General features: G+C 39.8%; 1 protein-coding gene across 14 annotated transcripts in view; it reads right to left on the bottom strand.

Annotated features, from left to right (window-relative positions):
- The window catches only part of MYBPC1 (myosin binding protein C1), a 71065-nt gene extending 53729 nt beyond the window's left edge, over positions 1-17336 (bottom strand). For 5 of the 14 annotated variants that reach the window (XM_042051102.1, XM_042051104.1, XM_042051103.1 and 2 more), the window contains exon 1: positions 17144-17336. In XM_042051102.1, coding sequence (XP_041907036.1) covers positions 17144-17168 — 25 coding nt within the window. In that variant the 5' untranslated portion in view covers positions 17169-17336. The remainder of the gene's footprint in view (positions 1-17143) is intronic. The other 9 variants (XM_042051105.1, XM_042051106.1, XM_042051108.1 and 6 more) reach the window with 5 other exon arrangements.
- Positions 17337-17836: the final 500 nt, after the last annotated feature.

Raw genomic sequence — 17836 nt, 5'->3', positions numbered from 1 at the left:
AGGAAAAAAACCATTAATAGCTCCGAGTAGTTTCCACCTCCCCAAAGAATGATAGCCCTCTCTGGCTGACCTCTGCAACAGGCTTGTCAGCCAGGACAGGGCTCTGCACACTCAACCAGCAGCTTCTGGTTGTGCTCCTTCCCTAGGAGGCATGCTCCCTGGAGTCCCCAGATGCCATTCCCTGCGGCCTGTTGCCTAATATGGTGCTCTGTCCAGGCATTGTCAGGGGGGCTGCTGGTGGAGAAGGTCTCCAGCATGCAGTCCTCAATCTCTTTGGAGAAGTGCAGTTCACTGGGTAGCAATGATGCCTCTTGAGCTAAAGGGAAAAGAGGCTGCTGAAGGTCTAGTTACCACTGAATTGACACCATAATGTCAAGTGCACCGTCTACAGAACAACCACTTCAGAGTCTCTGAAACAAAAGGTCTCTTCATTGCAGTACTTTATTTGAGAAACTGAGAATGTTGCATTTCAGAGGGTTGTGTCATGCTAAACACAGACCTTGGTTTAATCATTGGTTGTGAAACTGGCAATGCATCAGGTTATATGTAATTCTACAGCAAGAGTAGGAATTAACTGGCTATATGTGATTCTACAGCAAGAATAGGAAAAAACTTAGCAGTCCTCTCTACATGGCTACTCAGAAAAAATAGTGTATTAAGTGCAGTTAGCAAATAAAATGAAAGCACAACTGTCACTTAGATAATATCTCCAGAAATGCTTTCATGCCTCAGCCATGTCATGAGATGCATTCAGGATCTAGTCTGACACAGGATATGAGCACTTAGAGCCAAGACATTTTTATTTGTAATTTATAATTATATATGCTCTCATGCACACTTGAAAATCAGCAGGAGATGCAACTTGACCCATTACCAAGAGTTTTCCGTCTCTTTTTTCACATTTACTATGTTCAGTTTTTCAGATAAAATAAGACTTAAAATCTTTTGCTATGCATATAGATAACGAAGCTTTAAAAAGTTGCATGAGATGAACTGATGTGCTAAAGTTATGGAAATGCTTAAGAACCATGTTAAATTGAAGCTATCATTATTTAAAATTTCAACTCCATTTTAGGTCTGGTTGCACTGGCATCCAACCTGCAACAGCCAGAAGAAGCTTTGGCAGGGAACTGACATATGGATGTCAGTTTGAGTGTGGTGGCCAGTCCTCAAGGGTTCTGGATTCCCACTTCCACTGGCTTCTCTGACAGCGCCAAGCATAGAAACTCCCTGACATCACATATATTACTTTTCACACTGGAGTGCAATCATAATGTGGCATGATGATTGTTCTAAAACAGTCTCCAGGTCCTACTCTACTGCTGTGCTGAAAGCAAAGTATCCTGAAGTCCTGCAGTTCGGACCGTTCAAGAACTACAGCCTGTCAGCAAATATACTGGGAATGAGGTCTGGCTGGATAACTCTCCATCCTTCAACTCTGTTCTCATGACCAGCTTTATTTTGGGTAGGCTTAAGGCTTAAGAACTTTCAATCATTTTGGAAAATGAGTAGTGGGTGGTTTTTTGGGTTTTTTTCCTTAGGTAAGTAAAGGAAATGACCTTGAGCATTAAATCAGGGCTTGCAGAAAGACTAAAGATAGCATTTCATCTTCATTGGGCTGGAACATTCACAGGAAGGAGGAGGAAAGTCTCCTGCAGTCATTTCTCCTTGCAGTTATATACAGATCAGTTACAATCCAGCAAAGAACAGCCAAGAGATTCAAGATCTCACTCAGTCTGAGCAGAGGATTTATCCCCCTTTTACCTGGAAAGGAAAGCAGGACTATGGCTGCACCATCACGGACACAGGTATGATATCTGTCCGCAACAGCAACATATTAAAGAGACTCTCATATGTCAAACAACATGAGGATAGTCACTTAATGCTTTTTGTCACAAAGACCTGTCTCTGTCAACTTGTGTCAAATTTAAGTAGATGGATTAATCTTGTGGACATAGCCTCGAGGGATCAGACCAATATAGCTATTACGTAGGCATTCCTAAAGTGCTGACTCTGCTAGTCAGTCAAAAATAGACAAAATGCTGGTTTGGGGAGAGAGCAGGGCTCATCTCAGCCCCCGTGCAGTTGTCATGTGTAAGGATTGTCCCCTCTGCCTGGCCCCGGTAAGACACAAGAACTGTTCTTGTGGCACAAGGCTTTCTCCTGGGATAGATGCTCCACTGAAATAGGTTGGCAGGGAAGGACTTAAGATGTGAAATGGTTGCTTGACAGACCTCATTTCCAGACCAGACAAAAGCAGTAAAACTTATTCCTTTCATTCCTTATATCCAGAAAAAAAGGTGCTCCAAAGAAAAGAAATGGCTCAAAATGGTTGGACTCTTTTTTGTGGATCAGTTCGCTCAGATAACAGTGGCATCAGTGATGTGGGTAAAAGACATAGCCTCACCTTTTGGAAGGCAGGAATTTACTCAACAAACTAGAGAGATTGCCAGAACATCAGGAACATTTCATTGGGAAACAGTACAGTTAGCAGATCCCAGACTAAAAGAGCTGGAAGAGGGCTAGGTTCAAAGTAATTTATAATCAATAAATGTGCATTCAATTGGACTTAAACTGAAGTAAATACAATTCTTATTCAAAGAAAAGAGACCAATGCTTATCATTCTGCAAAACACAGAGCACAGTCATGTACACAGAATCTGCCTGGTGCCTCATGAGCCTGTTCTCCACTGAGAAATAATCTGATTTGTGTGCAACTTCCACAGACAATTCCCAGTCTGAGCAGCAGCAAGGAACTACAATACCAGCTGAAATCATTACCACTTTTTATGAATTTCCGTGGACATTTTTTATGTTGTTTTTAAAATATACCTACAGAAACTGTTCTAAACAGACATTGGTCCTAAGTCCTGAAAGCAAAAGTTGTTCTAAAGGACTGAAGTAAATAAGCTCTGGTGGCTTATTGGTGCTCTGGTGGCTGGTCAAATGTCTGTTATTGTGGCCAGCAGTGTGATGTATCAGTTTGGCTCTATTCATAATGTATTTCTAGTTTCTGTTTCCACTTGTTGTGATGGATTGGACAGATAAACTGCTGGGTTTGACTTGTGACAGTGTTTAAAGGTGAAAACAACATGTTAAATACTCCCTCTTATTGTGACAAAGTGAACAAACCAGCATGTTCACTAAGAGGAAATTATTTTATATTCCAGCAGCTAAAAGTGTCACAGTCCAGTGATGCATCTTTATGTGGGGACTGAAGAAAAAGTAAAATTAATAAAGAGTTTGCTTAAAAATTTAGTTTTGCATATGATTAAAATTCAAAAAAAACCAAAATGCCCGAGGATAATAACTAGTCCCAGCATATAATCCTTCCATATAAAGGATTTCATCGGCCACCGGAGCCAATCAAACCATCACAGGCTAAGTGTAAGAATGTTCCCTGACTTGAGGGCTGAAAGCATTGACAGTATTTAAGACAGATAGGTAAAGTTATCAAGTTCCCCTGCACTCTTAAACTCATTTTTAGCCTACTCAGTCCACAAGGCACCAGGATCGAGTAATTGAATTCCGTTCTATTTCCATGGTATCTTTCTTCTCTTACCTTATATCAAAGAAAACAATCCATAAATGTTAGTTCCTGAGCACTTGTACAGCTGAGATAAAAAATGAGTATCTATGCTGGTACCTCACACTGAACAGACTACAATTTGAGTGCCAAATGTCATAGAAATTTTTGACTAAATCTTTTTCCACCGAGTTTTTCACAATCACAGTTTTCTAATTTATTTCATCATTAAAACCATACCAAACCAAAAATCCCAACTTGTGGGGTTTTTTTAACTTCCAAGACTAAAATTTTGTGATGCTATCTATCCTGCAAATTCAGGTAGGTAAAGTTTTGCTTGTTAACCACTTACCAAATAATAGGATTTCAGTGAAATGTGTTACAGTGTTTACCAGTGTGACTTGTACTCAGGTAATTCAGTTTACCATCATTACTACACCTTCATGAGAACGCTTTGTCAGCACAACTGTACTTGCAGAGCCTGAGACTATTCAGGGTGACATTGATTTACCTTTTATTCCACATCTTGATGTGTTAAATTTTATTTCCATGTTTGGAAATAAAAACATTCTACTTTGAAATGTCGCCGCAAAAATTGTTCTACAATGAGGTGGTTGAAAAAAACTGTTGCTGAAAGAAGCTCCTAGTATGCATTTTCCTCCTAAAATGTGCAGCGAAAATGGTGGAAATCCCACACAGAATCAGCTTCTTCCTACAAATGATAGAGGGACTCAAATTTTCCTCTATTATGGCACCATCTCAGTTTGTATACCACTAGCTTAATGTGAGTCTGAAATGATTCACAGCTCCTGACATTCTGTGTTCCTCACCTACCAGTTTCAGTCATCTGAGCCATTCTTTAACCCTGCTTCACATGATGCACTACACAATTCTGGCTCTGGTTAAACAGAAAGGAGAAAGCTGGCTGTGGAAATATCGCCAACAAGATGGGTGCTTATTATGTCTGAAGGACAGAAGCAACGCTCCTATTTTTACATGTAAAACCAACAACAACAACAAAAAGCAGTCCTGAAACACGTGAGCCGGACTGTGAACCTCACAGATTTACTCCAGCAGTGCCATACCTGAAAGCCCTTGCTCTTCTTAGTTTCAAGAGACGGCACAGGCTCCTGGAGGGGCTGGAGGCAGGAGCTTTGCAGAGCCTCTTGCCCCGTACCACAGCCCAGTATTTACTCCGCCTTTTTGTATTTAAAATGCCTCGTTGAGGTCTGTGAAGGGAATCAATCCCCCCTCCACCTGCGGCTGGGCTCGGCGTTGTCCCCGCTCCTGCCCCGCAGGGGGCGAGCTGATTCCTGCCTCCGGGAAAAACCAGGGATCCGGCTCCCAGGGGAAATGCAGCCCTTTAGTATCCGCAGGGACGTAGGACAGCCCAGCCACAGCGAGCCAGGTTAGTTCCGATGCTCAGGAACTGCACTGAGTAAACACAAAATGCAGGAGCTCGGTGTAGTTTGGGTTTCTTTCTTTCTGCTCCTACTCCAGCCACGAGAAATTCTTCTTTTAAATAACCCAAACCTAATTCACTTTTGATATGTATGTACCAAAATAAATTTCTTCTTTTAAATAACCCAATCCTAATTCACCTTCAATACATATGTATCAAAATCAATTTCACTCATCAGACTAGTCTGATCCCATATTAAAAAGTATGACAATACCTAGACTTTGTTCTCAGTTTCCTATCCCTCCTTGCAATGGTTTGTTATTAATTTTTTTTTCTAGAAGCAAATATTTTCATTTATCTCAAGAGATTCCCAAGGGCAAATTGAAAGCAAAAGACACCACAGTGTAATACCAGAGATAGAAGTACAGTGACTAATGCTAACATCCTTTCTGAAAGCTTCAAAAGGTAATAAAGTAGACAAGGTTGTCACATAAAAAACTTCATAAACCACAGAACTGCTGCTCAGGAATGACAGTAATCTATTCTTCAAAATTAACAATTTATTTTCAATGGCAGTTGCACTTCTAATTATAGGATAAAAGTCAGCAATAAAGTTGAAAGGTCATTTCTTTCAGGAGATGAGTACTTTACCAGTAATGAACTTCCTTTCAGATTGCCAGATAATTTCCTGACCAGCTCAGGAAACATTTGCCAGTTTGGAAAAATGTCTTTAGTCTTGCTCAACCCAAAATGCAACACAGTTGTTTTGCTGAGCTGTTCTGAAATATTTCACTCTGAATTAAGAAAATCATTTGCAGTATTGTTTTATGGAAATCACAGTATGGACCTGATGCTCTGCATAATCGTAGTGAGTTCCACAAATGACTGTCTCCTGATGTTCAGTGCATTCAGAGTAATCCTGAGAGTCATGTGGTTGTGTGCAGAGAGTGGGAAATCATTCCACACAGGGAGATTGACTCTTAGGGAAAACGATGACATCAGCATAAGGCCGTGGTGGCATGAATTCATGCAATCTGTCTTCTTTCAGACAGTCCCAAGGAAACATTTGAGACATGCTGATGGGTTTCATTTTCACTTAAATTCAGATGAAAACATTTCAGTGATTTAAAATGAAATCCCATTGGTATTCCCATTCCATGATTTTTGATCACAAACTTTTCTTTGGTGTCAGGGCAAAACCAGACATTCACATGTTGGGATTTGCCAAGGACTGAATATATCAGCTTGTTATCAGCTCTTTGTCGGAGTAATATATGCTACAACTGGGTCTAAACATTGTCACAACCATATCCAAATACCAAATAAGAAAAACATTTGCTAAACTCTAATTGACAGTGGGTGACAGATAATCTGTTACTCTGTGATCTTTTCAAGAAGGAAGAGTCTTAGACTTCCTTCAGATAAGAGCACTCTCCTGTCATCTGCATTTCAGCCTTCAGCCTCCTCTTGAGAGGCAGTGTCTTACAGAATGGGATTGTAGCAGGAGCCCAGGCTCGGGGCTGTCAGGCGCCTACGTGATTGGGGATTGTTCCAAGTAGTTAATCACTAATAACCCATTACTTACTTCACCCTGAATTTTCTACCCAATGCTGATTTTCAGTCATCAGACTTGTGGAATACATCTCACTCAAGATGAAAAAGAGGGTAGTAGAATCCACTTTTTAGTCTGCTAAGGGTAACTCAAACTTACAGACTACAAAATTCAGTGTCTACTACTTTTTGTGCGTTTCAATGTCCCAGTACATGCTAAGCAAAGTGGACTTGTAATTAAGTTTGGAAAAGAATTTAAAAAAAACCCGAACTGGCAATACAGGAAAGCTTTGTATCAGAGTTGCAGTATTGCTGATAGGGAACACAGAATCAGAAATTGCCCTAAAACTCAGAAACACTTCTTTATTGAGATTTCTGTTTACTGACTTAAGGAGTTCTCTCTTTTTGTAAACTTTTTTGTATGTAAATATTTATCACTGTTCAGATATTCCTGGGATTCAGCCTTGTGCTAGGAAACCTTTAGGAGTGTTTTGCATGTGTGGAAAGAAAGGACTCTTTCTGTAGGTGGAAATTTAGGAGATCTACATGAAATCATGTATGTCCCTTTGTGGCTGTTCACATATGGAATTACAAACATCCCTCCATGTTACCACTGTTAACGTTTTCTACCTCTCGATCTCATCCTGCATCAATGAAGATAACTGCGAGAATTGTATGCATTCACTTTAAAAAATCCCAAGACACTTATCTCTGCCTTTAGGGAACGTTTGCACACAGCAGGATGTTTGCAGACAAGCTGTGGGGTTTGCATCAGTAAATCAGTAAGTGATATGCATGAAAGAAAGCTCCTACAAAGCCTGACAGCAAAATGCATTTAAGATGCTGTTGTGAATTACAGTCACAGCTCACGGCATATGGTTCCTCTCCAGCTAAAAAAGCTGAGCTGTCGGGTAAGAGAGAAAACTTCATTGCAAAACATGGAAATGCAAAACAAGGGCAAAGAAAAAGGGGCACAGGACAGAGGTCAGATTTCCCCTTTAAAAATAGGGCTAAGGAAAGCTTAGATGAAAGATTAGTAAGGCTGGAGGGAATGCCATGGAAAAAATGTCATCAGGCATCTGACCCTCTGTGCCTTCACTGAAGACTGCATCTGTGGGGGAGTGGCAGCCACAGTCTCCATTGGAATTACACTCTTCTTTGGGTCTAAAATAAGGTTTTTGACCTAGATACCATGTTCTTATAAAAACACAACATACCAAATGTGCTACAGTGTACATATGTATATCTCTACCTACATGAGCATCACAGGATGAGACCCAGAAGCTATTAGTCTATAAATTACTCCATCTGCATGGCATTTCTCATGTGGTCATTCCTAGATATCTCAAGCCACAGATATTCTCCACACCACCAGGAATAAGTGTTTGCTGCAGTTTTTGTAGGAACAATGATTTAGTGGCACTGGAAATGAAGAAAGCTGCTGAAAAAGGATGGAAATGCAATACTATGTACATTGAGGTGGGCAAATGGTTAGACGTTTCATTTCACTTCAGAAAACAGTGAAAGGTCCTACTACACACACACAATCAGCTCAGACTGATAAAAGGAAGATTTTCTTCCTTCTAGAACTGTTGGAACTAGAGGCCATAATTGGTGCATTTCTTTTCCACCAAGAAGATCTCGTGGCAGAGATCTATGAAAATAAACACAAAAATACCTGAAAGTTGGAATTCAACAGCTGTTCAGCAACTGTTTTACTGCTCTTTCTAGTCCACCAGCATGCTGCAGTAGGTATCAAGGAGTAAGACCTCTCCCACCAACGTAGCCAATAAACTTTTCAGTTGGGGTCTCTTTCAGTTTTAGCTGCATTTGTATTCAGTTTAGTTTTGTCACAACTTCAGGGCTTTGAGAGAAGGAAAAATCTGGAATAGGCTTTTGGACCAGATTTGCAGGCTGGCTGAGCAAAGGATGACTCCCTTTTAAGAAAAAAGTAATTGTGCTCTGGTGTGAGTTGCTTTTGCTCAATCACTGCCTATCATGTTCCATCCTGTCAATATATAGAGCAAACATCTCTGCAATTAAAGTCTAAATACACAGAGGTAAGATCTATAAGCTGAAATCTGTAGGAGAAGGGAATCTTCATCTCTATCTGTGGCTGACTGCAGCCTACCCTTGGCACATATGACCAAAATTAGGAAGTTATTCTGGGGTTGCAAAGACATGATGAATGTATTTTAATACAGATCTGTCTCAGGAAGCATCATGCTGCTACTGAACAATGCTTTCAGATGCTTCCTAAAACCACCATTTGATCCTACAGAGAATTAAATTAGAACAGAATTTTTTTTAATAATCATCTGATCAAAATAACTTGCTGGAGCCGTCACATATAAGGACAACTGCCCTAGGAAGTAGATCACACACTATTTTCAATTAGTAACAGGGCCAGGGAGAGCAAATTATGTAAGAACTATTTCCTAATCTCCAGGGAAGGGAGAGCAATGACTGTCTTGTTCATGTTCCATTGTTGCAAGAATACAGCAGGATTTCCGTCTTGCTGCACGGTCTGTACACTTTTGGAAACATGGAGGGGGCATGTGGAGGGGCTCTAAACTCTGAAATGAGTTACCCAACCATGCTCCCACCTTCTGGAAAACACTTGCACTGACTGACCTACAAGTTGTCATATTGGTGATGGCCTTTCCTGAAACAAACAACTCTGTGGCAAACTTCACTTCATGAAGCAATTTTTAAGATGGTGGTGTTTTTTTAATTTTTGAACTTTCCTGAGACTCTGTCATATTTGACTTTCTGTTCAGCAACCCTTCAACATTATTGCAGGAGGTCTAATGTCCTGAATTAACCTCCATCGAGCACAAGGAGAGAGCAGGGCATGCAGTATCTCAGTATTATGACATCTAACACCACCATGGCTAACTGCAGCAGAGACCACAGGTTATTTTGTCACTTTGAACTGAAAATACACATAAAGACACTTAGCCAACCAGCAGAGAGGGTTATGGGTGTGATTGGTCTTCAGAAGAGGCTGTTCTAAGCCATGTGGGTGTAAGGCATCCTGTATCACCTTAGTCTATGTCCCAGTGACTCCTCTGTGGAGATGCTGATAGCAATACAGGCACAGAAAATGGGTGAGAGAAGTCAAAGAGAAATCACTCCCTTTGGTGTAGGCTGCATATTTCAGGGTCTGAGAGGTTTCTGAGCAGAAATTTATCTTCAGACTTCTTGAATCCAGAGTAACTTTCTGTCCTTCCAGCATCCCAGGAATTGGTGAAGATTAACTGAAACTTTCATCAAAGCATGCTTGCTAGAATGGCTTCCTAGGACATCAAGTCCTGTTGGACACAGAACTGGATTCTTACTCTAACTCACTCTCTTCTCTAAGCTGCTTCATCTTGGCTGAACATCTGCTGGTTCAGTGAGCTCTAGGAGCTAAGACCACACCAAACAAACTAGAAAGTTCCAGAAACAGGAATTCTTGGAGTTTCCTACATGTGTTTTCTTGACACTTTGTAGCATATTCAGAAACACTGTGTTATTTAACATTAAAAGTGCTTTTTGCTCATAGGTACAAATATCACTGATGTAACCAGTCATTCATCTAATAGCATGAAGCTGCTGGAGGAAGTGAGAGTAGGCTTGTATAAAAAGGAAGAAGATGAATTATTATTGATTTGAACAGGAATGCAACTTTCTGTTCCCTCTCATTGAAGGAAAGCAAAAATTTAATGCTGAGTTGATTTAAACACTCAGCCATGCACTAAGGGATATTGATGACTTCTTATGAAAATAAAACAAGTAAAAGCATCAGATTCTCCAAAATAACAAAAGAGTGGCAGTAGAACCTTTCTTCATTGGTATTATTTTATTTTTATCAAAGCACGAAGCAGATTATAGACTACAGAAGGGTGCACTCTGCTCAAGGAAATCTGGGCCTAATGTGCTCCCTTATTTGTTGGGGAAGAGCATCTGAGTATCATGTGCAAATAATAATGGAATGTAGGTCTCTCCTTGTCTTCTTACAAAACTACTCACTGAAGAAAATCCTTAAACATCAATTGAACAAACTGTAGAGTAGCCCAGCAGACTTACTGCTAAGGTGCTCAGAAAAAGGGAGGCACATGAATGTGTCTATGATGTGCAGTGGGAGTCCAAGCTGCCATTATAATCAATGGAATCAGATTTTTATTCACTGTGAAATAGCTGCTTACAACTCGATTTTCATACACACAGGTGATGAAGGACACACAGATCCTGTAGGACGGCCATCTATTTTCTAGCTGCTGTTCTATGGCGTTGCAGGCCTCCCACAGGTCCTGAGTCCTATCTGCCTGCCCAAGATGGGTATTCTGTGTATCCCAGGGCATCTTATGTGGCAGTGAGGCACCTATGTTTAGGGAACTGCTGGGTCAGCTGAGTAGCAGCGGACCTCTGACTTTAAGGAGTGTCTGACCCTGACTCCACTGGGAGCAAGAACACCGAGTTCACTGGCACATGCTTCCAGTTGGGTATCTGGTTCCTAACCCAGAGATCTTCTGTGACAGTGTAAAGACCATTTGGATCTTTACAAAGATGCAAAGTTACCAACATTTTCAACGAACTAACATGGACATTAATCTCAGTCAATTCCTCTTGTCCCTAATGCTTAAAACACCAGCAACTCTTCAAAGCGAAAGAACAAAACCTCCTGGTGTCATAAAGTGAACGATGATGGAATGATGGAAAAATAGCTTCAACTATTGATTCTCTAACAGCAGTGAAAAAGAGAAACCTTTGTTTGGAATCTTCAGAAATTTGTGACAGAGCAGAGAGAGTGAGCTGGGTGGGACAAGAAGGGGTTGTTTCTCAGTCACACAGATCCTCAGACTCGAGAGATAAAACTGCTTGAGGTGGGACTGAGAAAACTCTAACTACAACTGAAGTTAACAATCCTATCCACTTGTCCTTCATTTTACAGATTTTTACATTCAGGGCAAAGTCACATTAGTGTCTGAATAAGAAAATTGGTTTTTTTTTCATTCTAGAGCAATTATTAAATTAGGACCTCTAATTTACTGGAATCTCTGCATTCCCATGAATGATGAGTCTAGTATTCATCCCTATCCCAAGGGAAATTTCCCCAGCTAATTTATTTTCAAACTTGATTTGCTGTTCCCCTTTAAGGAACACTCTGGATGTCCCCTGATGAAACATGAAATACATTCCATGACTTATTTTCCAAGGACTGTTGATGTGTTGGGCAGCTACAAATGTTTTCACAACTGAAGTCCCCCCAGATCTCTGTGCCATTGTTCGGTTATGCAACCACCTTGTTTGGTAGACCCCTGAAATTAATACGAAAAAACTCATTCAGTTTTTCATGGAAGAGAGGAGTACTGTAGCATTGTTGGTTTTTTTAGAGCTCTCTTAAAGTGATATATTTAGGAGGTATGAGGGGAAAGAACTGGGTTGGCCTTTATTTATCTTCCCAACAGGTGCAGTACAGGGAGGCACAAAGGCAGCATTTGCTAAATTCAGTTTTGCCAAGTACAAAGCACTCTTTTATCTGCTGAAAGACTGTTCCCTGCTTTCCTCCTAAACTCAATGAGGTTTTCATTTTAGTGTGACCATATTAAACATTTTATTCTTGTGCACAGATGCACTGTTTTTCACACAGGGTGGACAAGCTTTTCAACTCAAGTAAGAACAACAGCAAGTAAGCCACATCAATCTTGCATTACCCTCCTACGGCAGTATTAAAATAAAGTCAATGCACTGTATAAGAAAAAAAGTAGTGCCTTCAACTTACACCATAAAAAAACAAAACATAAAAGCACAAAGATAAATCATGGTGAATTTTCAGTCAAATTAATTTGATTGAAAAAGTTGTCAGAAACTTAGCAACAATGGAGGCAGAAGGTCAAAGAATAAATCTGAGATGCTCTGGTATCTCAGAAGGAAGTGTGGGAGCAACACTTGGAAGTCAGCAATGGAAGGGCAAAGGCAATCTAAGAACAACGCAGTTCCCAGCGTGCAACACAATCTGTGCAGGAGGAGCTGCTCCGTGGGGCGCGGGACGGGAGCGCAGCCCACCCTCACAGATCTGATAACAACAGTGAGGCGTAAGTTTGTTTTCCATTTGAGGAGGGCTTAAAATTTATTAGCTACAGGTGATGAAGAGAAACTTTCTAAAGAATTGAGAGGGAAAATAAGATTAGGAGTTAGGGTTTCAGTCTTTCATCATCCACCAAAACTCATTTACCTGCGTTTTGAATACAGAGCTTGCAAAAGATACATATGGACCGGACTTTGAGTGTGGTTTGGCTCTGAGACTGAAGGAAGTTAAAAATAATGGGAATACATTCCACAGTTCTGCAGAGGAGCAAAGATGATTGCAGAAGATGGAAGTCTGTATGCTTTTCTTTTGCATCACTATGCAGCAAGGAAAGAGCAGCTGCACTACCCAGTGTGGTGCCATATAAAATGGTTATACAGGTCCAGTCTTCTGCGTGGAAAGCACTAAACAATGCTGTAAAATCTTCACATGCTGGGATCTTGAACTTTCAGGAAAACTTTCCATCAGCAGTTTTAATTTTGTCACAAGCCAAATCTGTATAGTAAAGCAGAATTCCCACTCAACTTATTTTTTCATCTATGAGAAATTGTCTAGCCTTGAAAATACGATATTAAAAGAAATCTGACATTAATTAGCTCTTAATCAACCTTCATGCCTAGATTATTTTCTCATTGGAATGCTGATCTACAGTTCTACTTATATGATTTATATGTCTAAGTGACTTGTTTGACAGTGACTGTTATCTTGATACACCAGACAGTCATATTATTTAGAATATTGTAAATATAATGCAAATATAAGGATAGAAAAAAATCTCACAATGAAACGAAACTAATTATCTTTAAAAGCAAATAGAAGTAAAGGCTGTTTCCACAGGGTGTCTTCATGGGGAGCAGTGTTACTATATCTCCAAAGCAGTCTGCACTGGTATTTATGTCTGTTTACCTCCTTTCACAAATTGCTTCATGTTTTACAGATTTCTCTCCTAACAGACAGTATATGCAAGCAGTTTTCTTCACAACTTTTACATCTATGCTATTTGTAGATTGAATAAAATTTTACTCAAACTCTGTCTAAAGTAGACACACTGATTTTAATTTTGATTCCTTGCCAAAATGTGGGTGCTCCAGGCAGCATCATTCAAGCAAAGCTTGCAAACACTTGGAAAATGAAGTTGGCAGACAGTCAATAAATGCTTTGGCTCAAAATTTGGAATGGTCGCTTAACTCATGGCCATGAGTTATTTCCTAGATTGGGGAGAGTAAATAAGGCAAATTTACAGAGCTGCCTACTGGGAACAGACTTGCACCTGTCCCTGTGGGATGATGCCCACAAATAGTTTGAAAAGGTTGCTCTTGAGAGACTTGGCACTTTTACAAAAGCGTATCCAAATGCCATGGCCTGTGACAGCTTAAGAGGGCACCTAATTAATGAGCAGCTCTTATTATGAGTATTGGTTAAAGGAAAGGGGGGAGAGGAAAGATTGACTGAGTGATTGCAATAAATTGCAGGAAGTAATTATGTGAGGGAGGGTTATTTTATTAGTCACCAGGAAAGCTAAAGGCTGTTAAAATTAAATGCACTGGTTAAGGTCTTTGGCAACTCAGTCACACCCTAGTCACTAACTGGGATCAGTTAACCCATTGATGCAAACTTCACCTTGCACATATATTTTGAGGCAGGTAGGAAAAAACTGTCCTACACCACCATGACCATCTACAAAGAAGCTACATCTGATCTTATATACAGGACTTGACTTTTAGGAGTACCATAAAGGCCTTAAATCATTGGTCATGGAAGCCTGTTTCTACAGTGACAAATTCCATCAGGCTGAAGCTCTCCAGCAACCTTCTCTAAACTGAGTGGTGTGTTTAATTTGGTGATCCTATTTGTTAAGAGTGCTTTGTGAGGCTACACTGTCACCAAGTCAGGAATTTTCTCACTTTGTTAATCTAATAATCTTAAAATAGCTCAAAGAGCATTTGGCCTGAAAAAACAACCTGGGAGCTTGCTATAGCACTGCCTCTGAAAAATTAAGCTACATACTTCAGAGACTGTAGTGACAAAAAACACACAAAGCTGAGATTTTCTTAATGTTCAAGTGTTAGCCAGTTTCTGATTTCTCACTACTTGCTTGTGTGTGCTGTTTTTAATTTGCAGGGCCTATGCAAATGAGGAGTATGGGATAATTCAAGTAGGTTGCTTCTGTTGGAAATGTCAGAAGAACACTGTTTAGGTGCCCATGTGATGCAGAAACCTTAAGCCTCTTTTTTCCCCCCTTTGTTTTCTCTTGTAGTCCTCCAACAAGCTCACCAAAGGTTTCTCAGAGAGTCCTTCCAGTGGTAATCTCCAGAATTAGTCAGTCTGAGGTTCACCTTCACTGATTAATTTCCTTCAGCCCTTGATGCCTTGGAAATTACCATGAGAACAGGCATTGGATGAACATGTGAGGTTCTGAATTCTTACTGGTAGAGCTGGTATGAGTGGAGCTTGCATGAGTAGCAGTATTGCACTATTACTGGTACCAAATTCTCCTGCCACTGATACAGTAGGTGCTCACACTTACAATACAAGTGCTGCCAAAAGCTCAGGCAAAGTCTTGATCAACAAAACATCTTCAGGAAGCAGCTACTCCCTGGAGTATGATAACATAAACCTGCTACTCCCCTGATCTCGTGGCTGCAAATAAACTGAGTGCAACAAGGACCAACCAGTGTACAACCCAACTGTATCACTTCTCCAGAGCTCGCTACTACTTGTGAATTCTAGCCCTCTTAAGGCAGAATGCTTCAGCATGGTTTAGATCCTGAATATTGACTCATCAAAAATCACATTTGTTCCACCAACAATATAATGTTGTTCAGAGCTGCTAAACTTATTTTGTAACACAACCATGGAGCTGCATTTGTAATCACTGCATTGTAAGAACATCTTTGAAACAATCTAATTTTAAACAGAATAAGAAACATGAGCCTCCAAACTAATTTTCTTCAAAGCGCATAACTTTTGAAAGTGCACAAATATTTTAGGGTTGGGTTTTTTTTGAGCTGACAGACACAGAATGTATTCTGATTAAAGTGTATAATACCCATTCAAATAACAGATCAAATAAAAAGGACACTTAATACATGTGTAAATAATTTGAATTACAAATAAGACACTCTAGAAGGGGCTTGGCTCTAGGTTTGATATGGAGGATTAGGCTCTTGTATTAATACGTGCACTTGGTGTAGCTATTTTCAGAAGGCTACTTCATCTATCATTGTCCTCGAGCACTGAGGAGGGCCAGTAAGTAAAGTGATCACACTGGTCTGTCAACACTACTTGCTTAAGACTCAGTAGTGCAAGAAGTTTAGTTTTCATGTGTCCCCAGCTGAAGAAGGTGCCAAAAATGGGTAATGTTCCTGACAGTTGCTCTGCTCCTGCCTTCCCTAAAACCAGAAAATATTAAAAAAAAAACCCTTGTAAAATGTTTGTAAACTTGTAAAAAGCCAATGCTATTGATAAGTCAGTGTTAAATGTGCCTTTTCAAGCTGCACACATTGGCCTTTCAGGAGGTCTTTCAGAATTGATGGGAAATAAATGTTAATTGATGACTTCTATACTTTCCATACCTTAAAGATTAAATTCAGTTTTGCATATGGGAATGCATTAGGAAGGCTGTGTGTATAGCTTTCCTTCACCAATATTTGAAAAGCATATAGAGGCTGCATATTATGGCTTTGCAAAAGCTCTTTATATAATCAATGTCAAAAAATAACCATCAAAAATTCTTACCAAAACTTACAGATTTGAAAGAAAAATACAGGAAGGGCTATAGAAATAATGTAAACAGAAGAAGCTTATTTAGCTTAAATTTTCGAAGCAGTAGAAAAATAAATATTAGCTTTTAAAAAAATATTAAATAATAGACCCTGAATATTTTTCACCTTTTTCCTCAGCCTCCAATGGACAACTCCATGTCTCAGTAGCAGACTACACACTCAGTTTCTTTGCTATGAGCTTAAGAGCATCACAGAAGGGGCCAGTATTACTGACTTTAGCTATCCTTCTGAAACATAAAATAGTAATTTCTGTAATGTGCCAGAATGAATCATTCCAGTTCAAGCTGTACAGAATAACTTACTATATTCTTCACTTATGCATCAGATCTACAGAATATATTTTCATCAGAACCTTAAAACTGTTTCATAAGCACATTCTTCCCATTCAACAACTATTAGAAAGCTGCACAAAAAACATATCAATGTCCTGACTCTTTAAAGCATAAGAAATGTTTATTCCCTCTTTTCCAGAGTTTAGATAGCTTAGAAGAGGGAAACCACAAATTGCACTAGAGAAATCCTGTAGTTTTTAAAAAATGAATACAGCATTTGCCCAATCAAGTAGCTTCTCAATATCCATTCAAAGTCATAGTTTATTGTCTTAAACAGTTTGTGCTATAGCCCTGCCTGAAGGTAGTTTCTTAATCTAAAAAGATCAGTGATCTCTAATGATTTAGTGATGTTATATGGCTATTGTTCTCAATATTATTTGTGGCTGATATCTGGTCTAAAAGGTGTTTGGTGTGTGTGCGTGCTTGTCATTCCTGTATTTAAGAAGTGTTCAGGTAATGTTCTGCCATGCTTACCATCTTTCTTGGTGGGTTCCGGCATTGTTACAAGGATTCTTTATTCCCAGAGAGTTTCAGCCTTTCAGATGCAGCCAGTAGTAGCCCCAAGTCCAGCGGAGAGTGTGTGAGATCAGTGTGACAAGCAGAGGGTAAGAAGAATTCCTCTGCTTTATATACCGCGGCTGAAATATCAATCAAAATAGCACCTCCTCTCTTTTCAATGCAAACACTTTGAAAATTGACAGTTATGGGAAACCCTTCACATCTGTTGTCTGCAGCCTCTGCTCCCTTGGCTTTTGGAAGGAATCTCTGCTGCATTGCATGGGGCTGATGAGAACATCTATAACTTTCTAAATTCAGCCGGACAGATTGCTCTCTGCGTCCTTCTCTGTAACATGCAGACACGTATGCACACGCAGACAGAGGCCGAAAAAGTGACTGCCATGCTATTAAAGAGCCCCTACTGCCTGCAAAACTTATAGGAAATGCCTGTATACATTTATGCCTCTTCCCACAACATAAAAGTGACAAGTACAGGTACAGACAACATGCCTGCAGTGAAACCTAGTTTTCTTCCTTTAAGAGAGAGTGGTAAGTAAAGACAGAGTGAGAAGCAGAGTGTTTCTCAGTATTAATGAAAAGGATTATTGTATTGCTCTTTTCAGCAGTGAAGATCCTCTATACTTCCCTTCTATTTACATTTGCTACACT

This window comes from Corvus kubaryi, unplaced genomic scaffold (genome assembly GCF_017639235.1).
Source record: "Corvus kubaryi isolate FWS band 111438036 unplaced genomic scaffold, C.kubaryi_AGA036_p1.0 74, whole genome shotgun sequence".
Taxonomy (NCBI): domain Eukaryota; kingdom Metazoa; phylum Chordata; class Aves; order Passeriformes; family Corvidae; genus Corvus; species Corvus kubaryi.
This window is presented reverse-complemented; position numbering and strand designations above follow the sequence as displayed.